We start from the raw sequence: 19331 nt of genomic DNA on the forward strand, positions 1-19331 counted from the left end.
TTTGTTCCCAGTGACGCCCACGAGGGGCTATATCCCAGATGGGTCTCCTTTATGCGCCTACTGAACTTTTCTATAGAACATATAGAGGGATCAAGGAACCAAGTGGCTGATGCCCTCTCCAGGACTATATTCTCCCCCCCCCCCCCCCCCGACGATTGCCTCTTGTGCCCTAGTGCTGGCTACCGAACTGGATAGCCCCCCTGACTGGGATAAGGATTACAGGTCTTCCTCTTGGTTCTCGCCTTACTACTGTTTCCATAAGGATGGGACTATTCCACCTCATACCAGGAATATTGACTCCTTTGCGGACTCATATTACTTAGAGAATGCCAGGCTCCTTGGTCTTCGTCAGGACTAAGAAGCCGAAGAAACTTACCCCCCCCCTGGCGCGGACCTTTTGTTATTGTAGCGCCATCGTCCGATAGGGGCATGTCATATCAGGTAGCCTACCCAGACGGCACTTTATTCAAGCACAAGATCCATATCCAAGATCTTAAATTATTTGTTCCTAGGTCAGGCCTGTTGTCGGACAGTATATACACATCGTCTTATCAGGACCGCACCATTCGACCTCCCACCCTTAAGAGAAGGCGTCCTGTCTTCTCTTCCCTCTTATAAACCCTTGTATTTGGCCCCGAGGGTCCAAATGTTCTTATCCTTACTTGTACACTAGTTATTTTAGTCTATATCCTTTTCTTTTATATTGCAAAGCTTGCCCTGTGCTTTGTTATGCTTCTCTTCGCGCGTTGCTATGGTGGTAATATCTTATGTCCTCACGCGTTCTCACTTTTCACTTCGTCTTCTCACTTACCACTACTATCTTTTTTTTTCTTCCTCTCCAAACGCCAGGAACTCTCTCTACCCATCCGTCCGGCGTTCTGCAGGCCCTATGGCATCCCTAGACTCTTCTCCTTCCCCATTGCAGGTCTCTATAATGGGACAGGGTCAGTCGGCGAGGACCGGAAAGGCTGGGACTGACGACCTCGAGTCTCGCGGGATAGAGCCAAAAACATACTCCATCGCCGATTACGATCTATCGACCTTTGACTTGGGCGTAGCTGAGGAACCATGTGGCCAGCGCAATTTCCCAAGGACCGTCCAGCAACTAGTGGAATTGGCCCTGAGTACTTTCGGCCAGAAATGGCCTCCTACTGCCATCCAAATTTACAGCAGGTTACAAGAACTACAGGACCCAAATTACTTGGACCTATTTGACTCAGATACCTGGAAGCGCAGTTATGCCCATCATACGAACCGACATCTCAAGCTTTGGACCGCGTGGGGGGCTGCCAACCTCAAGGCCGCTATTCGCCCGGACGCCTCGAAGGATATACCAGATCAAACTCCTCTGAAACTCGAATACGACTTGGACTCACTCACCCGAGTACATCTGCGCGAGAGGGAGCGTCACATGCTCCTCGTCAGTAGTGGGAAGACCCTAGCCTCCTTCCATGTATGGGATAGGCCCTCAGGCTATTCCTCGTGCCCGTGGGAGGATTTGACTTGGACATCATACACCTCAACTCTTTCTCCTTTGCAGCCTTATCATGTCTCCGTGCTCTTATTTTTCTCTTTTCAAGGAGTTCCTCAGCTCTCCTGGGCTATCAACTTGTATTCAGTTGCCGCAAAGGGTTCCCTGAAGGCCTTCGTGCAGTACCTGATGACTGCTGCTGACTTGCGACCCTACAAACTATATGAGAGTAGTGTTGGTGAACCGGAGTCTACGGCTTTGCCGGAACGTCAGATGCTGCTTACCCAGGAGGCCTGGGACGAATTACGCGCGCAAGGGGTCATTTATACCAATACGGACGGGCAGTTCCTTTCCACTAGACCTTCCGCCCTTAGGAGCTGCTATAATAACACCCCTATGGCCTTCCATACCGCCCAGGACTTTAGAACGTTTGTTCCTTCCTCTACCCAAATATCCTTAAGGCCTACTCCTTTGCTGGAGGCAGCCGCCGCGAGGAAGGTTAAGGAACTTCAGGCTACCGCAAGGGAAAAAGGGCTAAGCCGTATGGTCACCCCCCAGGAGGTAGCGGATATAACAAGAGAATGTGAAGAACATTTTAAGCTTACGCATCTGAGCCAGGCTAACTATAACCGCCATCTCTGCGGACTGCCCCCTTTCACTCTACCTGAGCTGGAAGCGTTCTTAAGAGACCCACTCCGCTGGGACGATAGTGACTCTGACCAAGCGTCAGTCTCCTCCGTTTCTAGCGCTCCGGTTGTAGGCCCTAGAATCCAGCCCTGGACCCCTTATAATCACCTTCTGGAACAACAAGAGGTTGAGGACGAGGAGCCCCAAGATGAGGGGCTAGGTGGTGAAGACGGAGAGGAGCCGACTTCCGGGAGACGTAACCCTCGGGTCTTAGATACAGATGGGGCTTCAGATACCCCCACACCCACTAAAGCTAGGAGAGCTGCAGGCATGCATCGTCCTACATTTGCTAAAGCCAAGATCGTGGTACAGTCGTTCGACTATATGGATGGCGCTCCTCGAGTTGCAACGGAAGATTGGACTCTCTTCTCAAAGGATATTGGGACCCTGTCAGCCTCTAACCTGCCACCATTTTTTAGGAAGCTCTCCAAGGGTCATGTTCAACAAATGCACTCACTTGCCTCGTCTGCACAAGTCACGAAGCGAGAGTTGGGCTTCTATTGGACCTTTAACTTTAATAAGGATGGTGTGATTAAGAACCATGGGAGTGATTCATCTCAAGGAGGGACTCCAGCTGTCCCATGGGTTACCAACTTAAGTACCGGACTGACTGCTGTACTGCATGAGACGGAAGAATAGACATCGAATGTCGACGTTCGATTGGTTTTGCGGCATGATGAGGAACTGCGGGAGCTACAGGTGCAATTGGAAGCCAGTCAGGGCGACCTAGAAGCGGCTAGGGCTACCATTGCCGATTTACTAGAAGGCAAGGCTGCATTGCTGCAGCGGATTTCAGAGTTACAGACTTCTGTCAAAGTTGACCAGGTGGATAGAGCTACCATGGAGCAAAAGCGAGAAGATTTCGTTGCTGCCACTCGACGGGAACGAGAGATGAGAGGCCTGAGGAACGAGGTTGAAGACCTGCACCGGGAGCTACAGTTCGAGAAGGGACTTACTGCTGAGTTGACGAGAAGATTAGGGCTTCACTGAGTATTATAATTATTGTTGCGTGGGCGCTTTCTACCATGCCCTGGTAGTAATAATTGGTGCCATCTAACTTAAACACAGGATATAATTAATGGCCGGCATGAACTTCAAGAACGGCTTGAAGATAGTATTTATATTAGACGTCGGTCCTACCGAGTGGGCAGGAAGTGGCGGTGGCGGCGTATCGTATATCCGAGACGCTGGCCAAACGGCTGGTTGAGCACCGGCGGCTCTAACAGGTAACTGTTATATATCACCCACTTCCGGCTTAGCACGGAACGTGATAAGTGCGACGATATAGCTGGTAGAGGCGCAGACGAGAAGCCAGGGCCATCTATAACGTCGCGAGCTAGCAAGAGGCGCCTTTCCTGATCTGGCACAATATACCGGATCAGGGAATTTGGTGAGGCCGGAGTACGGAGTAAACCAGTTCGGATGGCACACATACGTTATGCTTTTGTATCTCACGGTGTTCTCATCATGATAGAACCGCCATAGAACTGGCCTGGGCTTGAGTATGGAGAGCATCCAATCGTCCTCGTTCCATCTACCATAAAGTGAACACTAACTAAGCTCACGGGATACCGTGGCTAATTAAAATGAGAACCAACCCAGTCTCTTGTAAGCGAATCAATAAACGAGTATCAATAGCTAGACAGAGCGGAAACGGGTTGTATACTTAATATATCGCGTCGAATACAGAGCTTATTCGCCATTTCAACCTGACGGAGGAAACAGTAAATTTCAAGGCATTGAATCTCGCCTTGTGCTCCACCCTGCGTCGCGAAATTGGGAGATAGAATAGCATGAAGAGTATAGATCAAGAACACGGATGATGACAGCATGGTTAGGAAGTACTGGCTAATATTTGAAATTCTCTCACAAGGGGGGGTCCTAATCGTTTAGCTCTTCCAAGCATTGAACAATAGGGCAAAAAATGGTATCAAAACAGGAAGTTAGAGGGTAAATTGGGGCTCATAATATCAAGAAAACAGGCTGCTACCTTGAATGCCTCGATTAAACGACGCCTCACCACCCACAGTCATGCCAGCCAAAACTCGGCCCATGCCTGTCAAGTCAAGTTCTCCCCGTTGAAGCATGGTTTGGTCATTCTCTTCAACTACGGAGTTCTCACCCTGCGACTGCGACTTCAGCCCAGTTTCCGCAGAGTCCAGAAGGTTTTTCGCAAGGATGATGAGTCTGTGTTCTGCGGTTATAAGAATAGTTGGGATGGGGCCGTGCTTGCTATTCGATTTGGGTAGAGAGAGAAAGTGTATTCCCTTTTGGATTTCACCAAGTAAATTAATATTTTCAACGAGGGCTGGTTGTGGACCAGTCTGATTATTGCTGAATAGCCCTTGTTTATTGTTTTTGTTTCGGAGGCTAAAAAGGCTAGGAATATATGTATTTCGTGCTCCATGCCATAATAGCACTGATTCATCCGCAGGCTGATCCCATGTCTGGTTTGATGGAACGATACAGATTCCGCCTCTGGTTGCGTGCTGGGCTGTAATGTTTGACGTCCCCTTAAACAATGCGTCCTCTCGAATGCGACGAGTAGATGGCGTTAATGGGGCAAATTGAGGGGGTTTAGATTCTGATAGGTCAGCGTGACCCTGAGGCCTGGCGGTGCGTTCCAACGGCGAAACGCGTCCAGCTATTGCAAAGGAATCGAGTGAGCTAGGTGATCTGCCTTGCTGGATTATCTCGCCGTGAGAGCCCTCAAAATCCCAAACTCCCCATTCGCCATTAGACAATAACGCAATGACACCTTTACCGCCAAGAGCCCACTTTGCGTCAACTATTGACTTACGGCGAGGAACTTCCCCAGGCAGCTGATCAAATTCGGTATACAAGGTGATAAGCCATCTTCCTCTAGTATCATTCATTTCCGTACTGATCCCTGGGCGCTTTCTATCGAGAGTGGGTGATTGTGGCCTTGATAAACATGAATAAACCTTGACTGAGCCATCCGTGAATGACAACAGCAGCTGTGAATGACGATCTGATGGGTATTGGCATGGAGAGAAAGATATGCTACTAGCTGGTGATTTAAGAAAATGTTGTCGGATTGGGAATTGTGGTTCAGTGGATAGATTGTACAGGTTTCCTTGCGCGGTTTCTCCGGTGAAGGGAACTCGATATATGGAAAGTTTCCCTGACCCGTCCGCCGTATGGATGGCTATTAGAATACCCCATATTTCGACAGATGCGGAAGCAGCTTTCATGGCACGCCCACGGCTTTGAGATCGTCGATTGCTATCTTCATCTTTTGGCCTTTGACACGTAAATGTGAGGGCGGTGGTAGCTGGAAGGCCTTGAACAGAACCCTCACCAAGACTGACAATATGTGGCTTCCAGTATTCAGCACCCGCAACACCGAGAGGAGGCGGCGTAAGTGGAACAGTAACAACGCGTGCCGAAGAGTCATTACAGACGACTGTTACTACTATCATGCTCGATAGAATGGGCGAAATCGAGTTGAGGAACTGTGCTGCACCGGGGAGAATGCTAGGTACCGCAACCCCCAAAACTTTCGTTCCCAGCTTAACATCAAGATACTGAATAATATTCTCAAATGGCCGTGACGGATCAATTTCTTCTTCATTGTCTTCGAACACCGGAAGTGCAATTTCTGGTTGCGGTGGAGAAGGAGGTTCCTCATCGTCCGAATCGATTATCATGATGGAGTCGCTACTCTCGACGCCATTCACGGCGCCTTTCTCAGCCCAGCCATTTTGCTGGGGGTTCTCTTTTTTGAAGTTTTTGCCGCCTCGCCAGAGTATTCTTATGCCAAAGTCATGCCCATATATTATCACCGTGGACCCGTTGGGGCTCTGTACTGGATAAACTTTCGAGTCGTATATACGGTGAGGGAACTGGTAGCTATATTTCAATTGTTAGATATGCGGCTTCAAGTGTAAGCATGTAATCAACTAAATACCTTAGTTGGAGGCCATCCGGTCGAGGGTGAATAATAGGGTCAAAGGCGCCTCTGGACATGTCTGACTGGAGACCCATTTTGCGAGGTGGATTATGGCAACAGGAGCACCTTAACGCATCTCAAGTTGGCGGAACAATAATAAGGAAAATGCGCCCCTGTATCTCATGCAATCAAGAGAGCGATCCTTGTTATCGTTGGCTAGCTATTGTGGCTGCTCTGCTGCAGTTTGGAAGCGTTGGAGGTTTTGGCCACAAAATCTGCTTGTAAGCTTCGCGTCAAAAATCTCACACGCGCGCTTGTTGACTTGACGCTTGGCCTTACAACAATCACACAAAAACGTCACATTTTTGAAGATACGCCTCCTAACCATCAACATCTCCAGTGTATGGATATGACTATAGGGCCGAGTGTGGCTTTAATGCCATTTCCCTGTGGTTAAGAAGCATGGCCGCAATAACATCGCTTGGTCTGCACAAGCCATCAGCTTTCGGATACCTGGTAGCAGAGTCAATACTTCCTGCGGATGCACCTGAAGATAGCTATACGTGGCGATGCTACAACTCTGAGGGTGAGAACGGCGGGATAATTGAAGAGGAGCTTCTCTACACGGACAAGTGCGTCGTCTGGTCGCGCGGTGGGATCGTTAAGCGGTCTTTCAATTTCGATGTCGAAGGCGAGAGCATTGTGGAAGCACTCTTCACCTATTTTCCTGCAGGCAAGGCGAATGCTGGAAGAAGAACTGGATCAGCAAATGACCAAACATCCCAGGCAAATGCCCAGGACCATACTGCAACCTCCCTCAAAAGCAAGAATTCAGGCCGCTTAAATGGAAAGATACGCAAGAGAGTTGTCATCCAGGACCAAAAGGACTCCAGTGGCGTTCCAGGACTCAGTATACTTGAAAATCAAAGCAGTATTGAACCCTCTAGAGCGCTGGTCATAGTGCTTAAATCGCAAATCCACATATACTTCATCTCTGGTGATAGTCATGTCATTCCATTGCCATTTGAGCTTGACTCGATATGGCCAACCCCAAATGGGCTATTATTCCAACGGAAGTTGCCTGAGAAACATGGTGTGCCAGTACCATCTGCTCCTCAAAATTCTTTCATTTCTTCTCAGTCTATGCATCCTATGTCGGGACATTCTGCCTCGTTTAAGCGCTCCAGTGGGACGGGAAATCGGTCATTATTAACGATTTCTCCCTCTCAAACCTCAAAATTCCTTCTTAAACCCGAAAAGGATGACTCGGCCCCTCGTGTCTTCTCCCTTCTTGACCCCCACTCAGAAATGGGGTTGGTGGCAGTCTCTTCCTCTTCACACGATGACAACACCCATAGGCGTACTGATATTTTGAATCCAATTGAGGAACTTCTCTATGTATCCCCCACTAGTGAAATCCCTTTGGGCGTGTCTACAAAGGGCAGTTCTCCTCTGATTCTACTGGTCACCCTAAACCCGAAGTTAGGAATGCATAACATATGGGCTACTCGATACAGACCCAAGGAATCCCTTGTATCCTCGCAGAATCAGCGGAGGAAGTCGTCGAGCACACACTCGAAACGAAGAAGCTCCCACTTTGATATTACTACGGGGACGACAACGCCCACCGGTCCAGGACCATCCAATCTTAGGGAAAGCTTTGGGGGAAATGGTCAGGGATGGAATTCATCTCAGCAGTTTAATTTTGAGAGTAAACAAGAGGGTACCGCAGACCTTGCGGCACAACTCGGACAGGAATTTGAGGACGTTGGTGTGACGTCTAAAGCTTCAAGGAGAGTGAGCTCTTTACTTGCTCGTAGCGACCTAATGGCAGCCAATGATAGAACAACATTCTCCGACATTGTGGGGAGCCAACTTAAGTCCTCCTTCCACGGCGGATCACGAAGGGGTGAGTCCTTTGGGGGGAGCGTCCTTCGCCTCAGCCAGAGCTTCAATCGAAGAAGCTCCCTCCCTCCCGGGACTGCATCGGTGTATAGCAATGGTAGCAGCTTTCTTGATGCTCCTGTTGATAAGCTTCTGGAGAGTTTAAATAACGGCGGTGATTTTGATGGGTTTGAAAGTATGGGAATCAAAGAAACAGTGTCTAATCTACCTCGAGAAGTTATCCTTTCGAAAGTGGGAAGCGTACCATCTGGGGTTGTAACCACCAATGCCCTCCCCCCACACAGCCAAAAAGTACATCAGTTTAAAGTCTTCACTTTGTCTTCATCTGACGAGTCGACCTTGAAGGACTCTGAATCAACACCACTGGCAGTTTGCATCCTCAATCGAAATTCGAAAGATCTGGTTGTTGTAACCCTTAGTGCTCAACTTTTGGGTCCTCAGGCCCGTCGAAATGAAAAGAGAGGCAATGGTTTCACATACAAAGTTCGTGCACTCAACGTTCGTCATGGGTCAAGCGTATTGGACTGCTGCAAGTTGGTCGATAGGGACATCTCACGGATGTTGGTACTTTCTTCTACCAGTGACGGTCGAGGAGAACTTACTATCCAAGCCCCATGGAGCACCCTGGTGAGGGTAGAACTTCCATGTAGTATGATTCTCTACGAGCCATCCAACATATCCCTGGAATCGACTCCTTCAAATCTCCGTGAAGGAGGCCACAGACGAGTTTTATGCAAGACCCCTTTGATTATGCGTAGCCTCGCTCATTCTACTGCTAATGGTAAGGTGGATATTATTGATGAACAAAATAGAAAACATAGGGTACAGATCCAGCTACAGCCCCACAATTCACTTGTTAGACGGGTACTCTCTCTTTGTCGGTATGTTCTACGACATTCGGAGAAATCTGGGGATGGTATTCATATAGGGTGGTGGCAAGCTCTCAAATGGCTTCGTGCAAGGGACGTGAGAGAAGAGAATTTGGAATGGACTGCTCTGGTGGTCATGCTTTTCTCGATGGCCGTTTATTTCATTGATGATATCTCTACCGACACGAAAGCCCCGCTGCGAAGGGAAAAGAGATGTAGCCTCATGCGATCTAGCACAGGCAGTTCAATTGACTTGACAGATTGGCACAGTATGGTGGACCAAGAATCAGGCGCGGCGGGTACTTCTGCGCCGTGGATGACTACCACTGCATGGGATTGGATACGAGAAGAAAATACCAAGTACACAACGGATGCACCCCGGAGTGACCAACCAATGGACGACCACAAGGCAGACAACCAGTCAAGTGATAAAAATTCATATATTACTCGATGCTCACAGCTTGCTCGGGATTTCCTCTCCTCTCCACAGGGCGAGGCAGCCACTGGTGGAGATGGTTATCTTCCTATAGCTATTTCACGAGACCAAGGCACACGAAGAACTGCTCTTGGTACCATCCTAGTAGGTCTACATCTTCTTCGCGAGGAGCTAAAGTTATCTATTACAAATACCGATAACTCGCGTTCCGAAAGAGGACTCCTACTCCCCATTCTTTCCCAGATCGGAGGATGGTTGGGCTGGGATTCTTGGGCCTGGAAAGAAGGCAGTTACTACGCCACTGAAACACCTGGAATTGACAGTTGGGGATTCGAAGATACCAGGATTACAGGACTGGACATGCCTCCAGAGCCTTTCGCACCCCCATCTATCTTCAGTTTTATTGAGAATTCATTCCAGCGCACTCCTTGCACCTTTCTAACGCTAATGGATGTCGTGTCTAGCTCCACCATCAAACCTGGAGGCGGTAGGATCTGGGACCAAGCAGTTAATTTAACCCCTAGAACCTTGGCCCTTACCGGGCTTTTCTCTGAAATTGGAAATAAGCAATCTGCCCCAGATCGGGTAGCCTTGTTGCTTCGCTGGGGTATCACAGCCTCTATGATTGATACTCTTCCCGACGGTATCAGCACGCCTTTACACGAGGCTATTTTTAGTTGTCAAGGGGATCCTCCGCTCTCCTGGGGCTCGTCACTACTCGAACTTGTGGATAGAGAGGATCTATTCCTTTCAACATCCTGCGAGATCATTCATCTCCCATCTTCTCGTTCTCAGTTCATTCAGCCTCACGATGCCCTTCGAGATGTCCGACACATCGGAAATTCAATGCTCGACAGTAGCCTGACTAATTCATTTGAACTTTCTACGGAAGCTGACCGCCACTGTATAACCAAGCTGATATTCCGTGATGATAGACGGTTTTTTGAGGCTGCAAGAATTCTTAATCAGATGAAAGCACCAACAGCGGAATGCTTGCCTGAGCCTGACTGGTCCGAATCCGACCTTCTAGAAGCACAAAAAGATCTTGTACAGCTGGTAACATTGAGAACATTGTCCATTCCCGCAGGACGGGCTATGCTTTGTTTTGATGGACGTGTCCCACTTCTTACCGAGAAGCTACCTATCCCAGCTTTCTCACTACAATGTGTCATGAAGCCGTCAAACGTTACAATCAGCGCTGACAGGTCAGCGTTTGCGGAGGAAAAAGCATGCTGGGCTTTCTTTCATAACGGAGTATCTACTGGGTTGGCAATTTCAAAATACGCCAAAGGGATTGACACTTCGTGGATATTGTATAATAAACCTAACGATCTCACGAACCGACATGCTGGATTTTTACTCGCATTGGGGCTAAACGGGCATTTGAAAACCCTTGCAAAATGGGTAGCGTTCAAGTACTTAACTCCGAAACACACTATGACCTCCATTGGTCTGCTTCTAGGGTTATCCGTATCCTACCTTGGAACCATGGACCCTCTGATTACCCGACTACTTTCGGTCCATGTTACGCGGATGCTTCCGCCAGGCGCAGCGGAGCTAAATTTATCCCCTCTGACGCAGACAACGGGTATAATGGGAATAGGGCTATTATATTGCAATTCCCAACACCGTCGTATGAGTGAAGTGCTGCTTTCTGAAATCGAACACATGGATGAAGAAGAGGCTTCAATTTCCAAGGAGCCGTTGCGCTACGAAGGGTACCGTCTTGCTGCCGGCTTTGCATTAGGGTTCGTTAACTTAGGGAGGGGAAAAGATCTCCAAGGCCTTCAGGATATGCGTATTGTTGAGAGATTGCTTGCATTGGCTGTGGGAACAAAAGAGGTGGATTTGGTCCATATTCTCGATAAGGCTACAGCCGGAGCGACGGTTGCAATAGCTATTATATTCATGAAATCGAATGATAGAGCCCTAGCCCAGAAGGTGGATATACCGGACACAGAAGTGCAATTCGACTATGTTCGCCCTGACATCTTTCTTCTTCGAACATTAGCAAGACATATCATTATGTGGGACTCCATCAAAGCCAGCCAAAAATGGATACGAAAAAGCCTTCCATCATTTTATAGACGGAGGTACATTTTATCGGAAATCAGACGGCTTAGCACCGACGACATGCCCTATTTCAACATAGTTGCTGGTCTCTGCTTTGCGCTGGGTCTCCGATTTGCTGGATCAGGGTCTATCGCAGCGCGAGACCTTCTTGTGGAACATCTGGACCAGTTCATACGGATTTGTCGTATACCGGCCCTTAATTATGATGCAAAACTAACACAGAACTCTGTGCGGAACTGTCAAGATATTATTGCACTCTCTGCTGCAGCTGTTATGGCTGGAACCGGTGACCTAGTGACGTTTCGTCGGATACGTTCCTTGCACGGCCGTGTCGATGTTGACACCCACTACGGAAGCCATATGGCAACTCATATGGCACTGGGTATGCTATTCCTGGGTGGGGGGACCTACACACTAGGCACATCTAACATAGCTGTTGCATCCCTTCTCTGCTCGTTGTACCCGGTTTTTCCAACAAGTGTCCTCGATAACAACTGCCACCTTCAGGCATTCCGCCACCTGTGGGTCTTAGCCGCTGAGCCTCGATGTCTAGTCCCCCGAGATCTTGACACGCGACGTCCTGTCACGATTCCAGTGTCACTGACACTTCGTACAGGGGAGGTGAAAACAGTCACTGCCCCTTGCCTTCTCCCTGAGTTAGATGAGGTATCTTTAATCAAAATCGCGAGTGCCGACCACTGGAGCATTACGCTGGACGTTGCCAGCAACGAGAGTCTACGAAGCAAATTCCAGAACGGAGGCCAGTCCATCTACTTAAGAAGACGTGCGACTCACAATGATTCAGAACGCTCGGTATTCTCCACCACCATTGCCGCGCTAAGTGATGCCCAAGACATCCCCCCACCCGCAGCAATCCCTAGAAACACAAGACCCTTCTATGCCATGCCTCCTGTCAGTCTTCATGCTTCGCTGCAGCCCAGTGAAAAGGGACCAGGCCAGGCTCGCATGCCGCCGCGTCATATATGGGATTACATATTTGATCTCCCCGCATTCTCATCACTAGATATGTCCGAACGGGTGGTTGTACTCCCGCAGGTTCCATTCCACGAATCCCTAAAACTGCTCTCTAATGGAAAGAGACGAAACAGGATTAGTTCTCCATCCTGGCTCCGTCCTACCTCTGTTGACACACGGCTCGTTCTTGACAGAACCCTGCGCAACCTTGTCTCCGCAGCAGCTAGACGCGGAGTGGGTGAAGAAGTGACTCGAGATCGTCTCTGGCAGCTACGGCTGCTGTTTGCATGGACTGATAGTGCTACGAATAATAGCAGTGACGATAGTGATGGCCACGGTAGAGATGTGTGTTCGTCAAATAGCAGATGGCTGAGGCAACAAGTCATTGAAGATGCTCGATGGAAGATCTGGAGAATACAGTCGGGAGACACAGGAGCCTTAGATGTAGAATTAACATGAACAGATGCGTAGCGCATATCAATCATATATATATACAAACGCTTACGAAGTACAGGATATCTATATATATATATATCCTAAGCACTCCAGTTGTCACTCATGAACTATACTATGTGGCTAAGCATCATTCTTGCTACTCGAGCTAGCGAACCAACGATTAGCCACCCTTCCCGCCTCGCCCAATTCGCAATCCAGCCGTCCTGCACAGCAATATTCCTTTTTCCTCCGTTTCTTCTTCTTTTCTCCTGAATTTTTGATATTTGGGCGTTGTATGTGATTAGTCAGCAATCGATACGGCCAAAAAGAAACATCGAGCTTTTCGGGGAGCAGAAAACGATCCCACATTCACCTTTTCTTCCAGAGCGAGACTTTTGACTTATTTTTCATGGCTGGAATACAAGCAACATCTCTTTTGCTGGGCAGACCGCGTGCGACGTCTCAATGACCCGGCGACAGCGCAAGCAGCCCGAGAGTCGACGTAGGACGGGTTGCTGGACGTGCAAGGGTACTGTACATACGAAAACCCCCCCCTCCCCTTCCATGCATCTACGGAGATGCAGCCCACTCTTCCGCTGGAAGGGATTCCCTGTATCTTCTGTTTCTTATCCTTTATCTTTTTCTCTTTGTTTTCTGCTCTGTTGTTACCGTGATGCTGACAATTTGCTTTTTTTCAACCCGCAGAGAAGCATGTACAATGTACAGAGGAAAAGCCAAGGTGTAGCCGATGTGTTCGACTGAATCTCAACTGTGTCCGGGGGTTGAAGCTGCTCTGGAAGGAAGATGCATTGCAGAGGGGAATTCGCTTCGGTCGTGAAGGTGATAATAAATACATATCCTTGCCCCTTTAGGTGCTTCAGTTTGTTTCGGCGCAAAAGAAGAGACACTAACACACAAGCTGTAGGGGCCAAACTAGAGACTGACCTGAAAAAAATTGAACAGAACTTCCAGGCAGTCTCAATCTCCCCGTATACTGTCCGTTGGCTGTTCCTCCACTCTACCTATTGGGGCTTTGGCGGGTTCGCAGATGGACCACTGGAGGAAACCGAAAGCTTAACCCCAGTTATTCGGGGCGGGGAAGGCGGCCCTGCCACTTTATTCCGGGCCTTTCCGCTCCCCCAGGACACCCCCTAGCCGCCTTTGCGAAACTGAACGCTACCTTCTGAACTATTTCATAGAGGGTATTGGTCCGAATTGCTCGCTCAGTCCATTCTACAATCCATATTTGTCACTTGTCACGCCGCTCGCCCTCTCACATGCACCGCTTCGCAATACCTTGCTCGCCATCGCCGCGAACCAGTTCTGCCGTCTCGGGAATGTTAGGTTCGAAAAAGAAGCTTACATCTGTAAGCAACGTGCCCTTGCTGGCCTACAGAAGGAAATCAACGAACAGAAACCTAGCTTCGGTGCCATTGCAACGGTCCTGATGCTCTGCTTTCACGATGTATGCTCCCTTTTGCTTTGCTCTCTTCTTTCTTTTTTTCCCTTTTTTCACGAAAGTGGATGACCCAACTGTCTGCATACATATTCTTAATTGCGGCTTTCCCTCTTCTCTGCCTAAATTAGATATCGGATGGATGTACCCCATCATGGAAGACGCACCTTCGCGGAGGTTTGCAGCTCCTGAACCTACTCCCCCTGAAATCGGCGGAAGGTCATATGCTGAAGCAATTCTTTGTCATGTACTTTGTTGCACACGATATCATGGGCCGAACGACCATGGAAGACGATGGGACAGAAGGCCTCGATAATGCTTGGTTGGTAGATGATAATTTGGAAGAGGTACGTCTCCCAAGATGTTTTCTCATCTTTCGAACAACAGCTTATTACCAGGAAGATCGATATGCTTATGGGCTGCTCTCGTGGGCTGATGACCTTGATCAGCAAGATCTCGAGCCTCGCTTCGGAGAAATCAAAGGTGAGTAACATATTCGCTCCCACAGAAAGGATAAAAAAGCAAAGAAAGGCAAAAGACTTTGTTTTTGAGTCGGTCTGTTTCAGCTTCCCCTAACAGGTGTCCATGCAACATATAAAAAGATATCAAAGAGCGGGCCCCTCTCGATCTCAGAGCTCTCGTATTTCAACAATGCCCGTAATAAACTAGAGTTAGCTCTCCAAGGTGTTCAACAGACCCTCCCATCTTACGCTAAAGACCGGGAAGACTTGCTACGTGTTGCAGAAGTCAAGCGATTGACTGCCCTTCTCTACCTGCGACAACGCCTAGGAACTCCACATAATTCGTCAATCCTTAGCCTTGTAAGAGTGGGTCTATTACCTCGATACCCCATAACACACAATACGAGCCCAACCCACGCAGCTCTCGGCCCGGTGCCGCCAGTTATGGTTGAGTCTCCCACGCTTGCCTGGAAAGAGAAATTGGTCACAGATATCATTGCGATAATATCTACTCTGCCTGATACGGCTACTCTTCTTTGGCCACTGTTTGTCGTCGGTAGTGTCGATGTCGACAACGAAGAGCATCGCCGATTTATACTAGAAAAACTGCAGAAAATCCAAAATTCTCGCAACCTGGGCAATATTCGCCGGGCAAGACTCGCCGTGGAGTCTACATATCGTGCCAGGGACCTAGATCACCCTCGGGGAAACGTCTGGGGCCGCGAAGGGCGTGGAATTAGCCTGGCATGAGAGTAATCAAAGTGAAAAGCTGATAGAAATTGTTTCCCACATTATACATGGGGTAGGGGGAGGATTTTTAGTATGTTGATAGACGGAGTTCCAAATTGTTTAATGTGCGAATGTTTGTTTCCCTGTTGATACTCGCTTAATTATGTAATTGGTGTTTCCCTTGTTTTATTATTACCTGATTGTCCTTTTCTTTCCGCTGGGATGGATTATGAACTAGACTGCGTCTGCAGAATGTCTGCCGATGTGTAGGTTCGCCAATCCCCCATCCCCTGTATGCGTTGGCGGCTCACAAGCGCGTTCCCGTTTGCTACGGCCTTCCGCTGACAAGGATACCCAGGCTTCAATTTACTTCGACAAGTATTGCATCTCATGCTGCTGCAGCCGGCGGCCTGTGATCAACACGAAAAACGGAGAAGTGCGCACATGCATATGTACTATTTGCATATATAATAGCAAGGGCCCCTTCATATACGGGGCTCTCCCCTGTGGGCTTTTGATTCTGTCAAGCCACGGCCATGTACGAAAAAATTTGGCTTGCTTGTGATCCCGCTCAGGTCGAAAAGATATGCCGGAAAGAATTCGTTTATTCTTTTTCTTGAGACAGTGTTTATACACGTTGACCCATAGTATATATATCCATCATGTGTTCCAATCTGGGGCCTTCTATAGAGGGATTCCTTTGATAAGCGCTTCTCGCGTGGGCTCAATCTATTCCAAGAGCATACGGTGACTTTGCCGTTCCATATGATATTCTATCATATTCTGGGAGGAAGTGTAGCCAAAAACTTTACCACACAACATGGAACACCAGCAGCAATGCTATGGTAAATATGGCGGAAACAAAAGTGCTGTCCAATCTAATACAATACCTTCGGATTCTCCTTGTGTGTGGAAGGACGATATGGTAGACCGAGCAGCCGTTTACCTCACGCAGACCTTTGAATACCCACCATTGACTCCCGAAGCGGAGAAGGCCCTTGTTAAAAAGATTGACTGGATTATTCTTCCCATGGTCTGTACTACTTTACTTGAGGAGTGTTAGGTCGATTTATCCCAGAACCAAATGGTGACAAGGCTAATTTTTGCTTCATAGCTTCTTCTTACTGCGACCCTTGGGGCTGTTGATAAAGTTGCACTGGGCACTGCGGCCCTTTATGGACTAAGAGAAGACTTGGGTTTGAGAGGCCAAACGTACGCTTGGGCAGGCTCCATTCTCCCCATCGGCGTGAGTTGGTTTTTATATGGCCCTTGTTTGTCTATTAAGCAATGCTGATGGATCAACCCATATTTAAAGGCTATTGTAGGCATGTGGCCCTCATCATACCTAGTTCATCGCTTCCCATCTGCCAAATACCTCTGTATCTGTTCCATTGGGTGGTCAGCCGTTACCCTCCTCCTTCCAACCTGCACAGGAGGGCACAGTTTGCTTGCATTGAGATTTATCATGGGTTTGGCTCCGTATCGTTCCTTCATTGGCAAATAATCATTCACTAATTTTATGTACGGAACAGGTTTCCTAGAGGCTATCATCGTTCCAGGGATATCATTGTTGATTGCTGGTTTCTACAAAAAGAGAGAGCAGCCGCCACGGAATGCCATCGTGTTTTCTGCGTTTAGTTCGGTCATTAACGGGTTCCTTTCATATACTGTTGGCCGTATTCCCCCCTCTGCGCCATTGAGGCTATGGCAGTACCTTTTTCTAATCGTTGGTAAGTGGGGAGTGCCAATTCGTCAACCTACCAATGTTGTTAACGATACGAACATATAATTATGACTAGGATCCGTATCAATGGCCTGGTCAATATTTGCCCTTATATTCCTTCCGAACTCTCCAATGGATGCCCGTTTCCTGACAGATGAGGAGAAATATCACGCTGTCAGGCGCCTTGCTGAGAATAAAACCGGAATTGTCAACAAGAGATGGAAGTGGAACCAAGTGGTTGAAGCAATCCTGGACCCAAAGACATGGATTATTTTCCTATTTAATGTTGCAATCAACATTCCTAACGGAGGTAACTATACACTAGCTTCTCTCGCTTTTCCCCTTTCTGAAACGTTCTGATCTAACATCTACCCAGGCCTAATCACATTTGGCGGCATCCTGATAAAAAATTTAGGGTTTTCGCCAATTCAGGCGTCTCTATTAAACATGCCTACTGGTGTTATGTCAACGCTTTCTGCATTTATATTCTCTAGTCTTGCTGCTAAGTGGGCGAATAGACGGTGTCTAGTTACCATGTTGGCAGCAGCCGTCCCTGTTATTGGGTCTATTATTGTTTATACCCTGAAGAGAACTGATATACCAGGTCAGATTGTTGGATTATACTTTGTAAGCTATTGAATATCCAAAGCTTGACTTGAGTACTTGACAGAGGGCTAACACAAGCTCATAGCTGTATACTTATTTTGGTCCTTATGTTGTTGGTAAGATTCATCCTCCTTAGTTATACCCCACAGCTAATCCGTTTTAAGGCATCTCTCTTGCTCAAGCAAATACAGCAGGCCACACGAAGAAAAATGTCCAATACTCAATTTTATATATTGGCTACGCCGTCGGTATGTGACAGCTGTAAGAATTGAGATAGAATACCTACTAAGCACTTACTTTAGGAAACTTGATTGGACCTCAAACGTTCCGTGATAGCCAAGCCCCCGCATACACCAGCGGGTTTATTGCAATGCTCATTTGCTACTGCTCCTGTATATTTCTCATGGCAATGTACTGGGGCCTAGCTGTATGGATGAATAAAAGCGCTACCAGAGCCCGTGTCTCTGTTGCCTGTGATGGTAGCCAGGTAGAGGGCCCGATAGACCAGTTCTTGGATAAATCGGATTTTAAACAGGTTAACTTTAAATATACTACATAATGTTATGTCGTATGTTTAAGCCCAAATCGCAAAGTACATCTCCGAGGCCAGCACCTGCATATGTGCCGTAGGCTGTTGTTTCCAATACCATATATATGTATTTAACTAGTGGTTATATGGGGGGGCGCAGGCGTACGGCAGGTAGTTGTAACCGGGTTATATGGTGGGCAAGTTATAACCTGCGCTAACTTATACCTTCTATACCTATAGCTAGAGCACCACCAATTGACAAGTCATGAAAATACGAAACATAACAAATATTAGCCAATAGAAAAAACACAAGTCCAATGTCCAATTATGGTATTTAATTATAAATAACCTCGTTACACATCGGCGCGAACCGAGAGTTAGTTTACAAAGTGGAGCCGCCTTCGCGGTCAATTTGATTGGCCCTTGGTTATTTCCAGGCTCTTATATTGTGCTATGCTCTAGATAATGCTATTTTCGTTTCGGGTCATGTATCAGTGTTATCGACTCAAGCTGGCGTCCACTGAATGCCGCGTTTGTATGCTGTTCTTAAGCCCTTGTATTTCCGTAATCGTGTCGCGGACATAGTATCCTAGTATGAAACGAAGAAAGCTAGATCTGCAGGCTCGTTATTAGAGGAGTACGCCAATGCCAATGAGGAGGTTAGATTGGCTTTTACTCCCAGTGTTTTTCAGCATATTGGTGTGAAAAGCTCGAAATGAAATAGTCCTGGTGATGATGACGCTGCGAAAGTGATTTGGAACTTTGGGTTCGAATTGAATGATCTGATTGCGCTGCAAATCGAACATGAGGCTGCTATTAAGCTTGTAAATATCATGTTGCAAGATATCTAAACAGCCACTTATAAGTTAGCTAGAAGAAAATATAATAAAAGAAATCCCATACCTAGCTGCATAATCGATTGGTCCTTCAACACTTGGGGGATTAAATGGCATGGCTTGCAGCTCCCGAGCCAGCAACGTGTCGTTCACCCTTTTCTTCTCTGACAGGCGGTACTTCTCCCGAATCGATGCAATTCGATTAGCCGAATCATTAGCTCAACACC

At 47.8% G+C, this 19331-nt stretch overlaps 5 protein-coding genes across 5 annotated transcripts; 4 read left to right on the forward strand and 1 right to left on the reverse strand.

The window, feature by feature from the left end:
- Nucleotides 1–889: 889 nt before the first annotated feature.
- MCYG_08220 (uncharacterized protein) lies at nucleotides 890–3148 on the forward strand (the record flags this gene model as incomplete). Its single annotated transcript, XM_002843091.1, has 2 exons — nucleotides 890–2743; nucleotides 2798–3148. 2 exons carry the CDS (start codon nucleotides 890–892, stop codon nucleotides 3146–3148), a joined length of 2205 nt encoding a protein of 734 aa, XP_002843137.1.
- Nucleotides 3149–4128: 980 nt separating this feature from the next.
- MCYG_08221 (conserved hypothetical protein) lies at nucleotides 4129–6166 on the reverse strand (the record flags this gene model as incomplete). The annotated part of the gene is made up of 2 exons (XM_002843092.1): nucleotides 4129–6031; nucleotides 6090–6166. The coding sequence occupies 2 exons, from the start codon at nucleotides 6164–6166 to the stop codon at nucleotides 4129–4131; spliced, it is 1980 nt and encodes a 659-aa protein (XP_002843138.1).
- Nucleotides 6167–6533: 367 nt separating this feature from the next.
- Nucleotides 6534–12788, forward strand: MCYG_08222 (negative mitosis regulator; the record flags this gene model as incomplete). Its single annotated transcript, XM_002843093.1, has 1 exon — nucleotides 6534–12788. One exon carries the CDS (start codon nucleotides 6534–6536, stop codon nucleotides 12786–12788), a length of 6255 nt encoding a protein of 2084 aa, XP_002843139.1.
- Nucleotides 12789–14465: 1677 nt separating this feature from the next.
- Nucleotides 14466–15431, forward strand: MCYG_08223 (conserved hypothetical protein; the record flags this gene model as incomplete). The annotated part of the gene is made up of 3 exons (XM_002843094.1): nucleotides 14466–14567; nucleotides 14619–14703; nucleotides 14800–15431. 3 exons carry the CDS (start codon nucleotides 14466–14468, stop codon nucleotides 15429–15431), a joined length of 819 nt encoding a protein of 272 aa, XP_002843140.1.
- Nucleotides 15432–16230: 799 nt separating this feature from the next.
- Nucleotides 16231–18298, forward strand: MCYG_08224 (allantoate permease; the record flags this gene model as incomplete). Its single annotated transcript, XM_002843095.1, has 9 exons — nucleotides 16231–16443; nucleotides 16525–16656; nucleotides 16726–16879; nucleotides 16943–17140; nucleotides 17210–17443; nucleotides 17510–17760; nucleotides 17825–17855; nucleotides 17904–17987; nucleotides 18042–18298. 9 exons carry the CDS (start codon nucleotides 16231–16233, stop codon nucleotides 18296–18298), a joined length of 1554 nt encoding a protein of 517 aa, XP_002843141.1.
- Between the last annotated feature and the right edge of the window lie 1033 nt (nucleotides 18299–19331).

This window comes from Microsporum canis, genomic scaffold, assembly GCF_000151145.1.
Source record: "Microsporum canis CBS 113480 supercont1.8 genomic scaffold, whole genome shotgun sequence".
NCBI lineage: Eukaryota > Fungi > Ascomycota > Eurotiomycetes > Onygenales > Arthrodermataceae > Microsporum > Microsporum canis.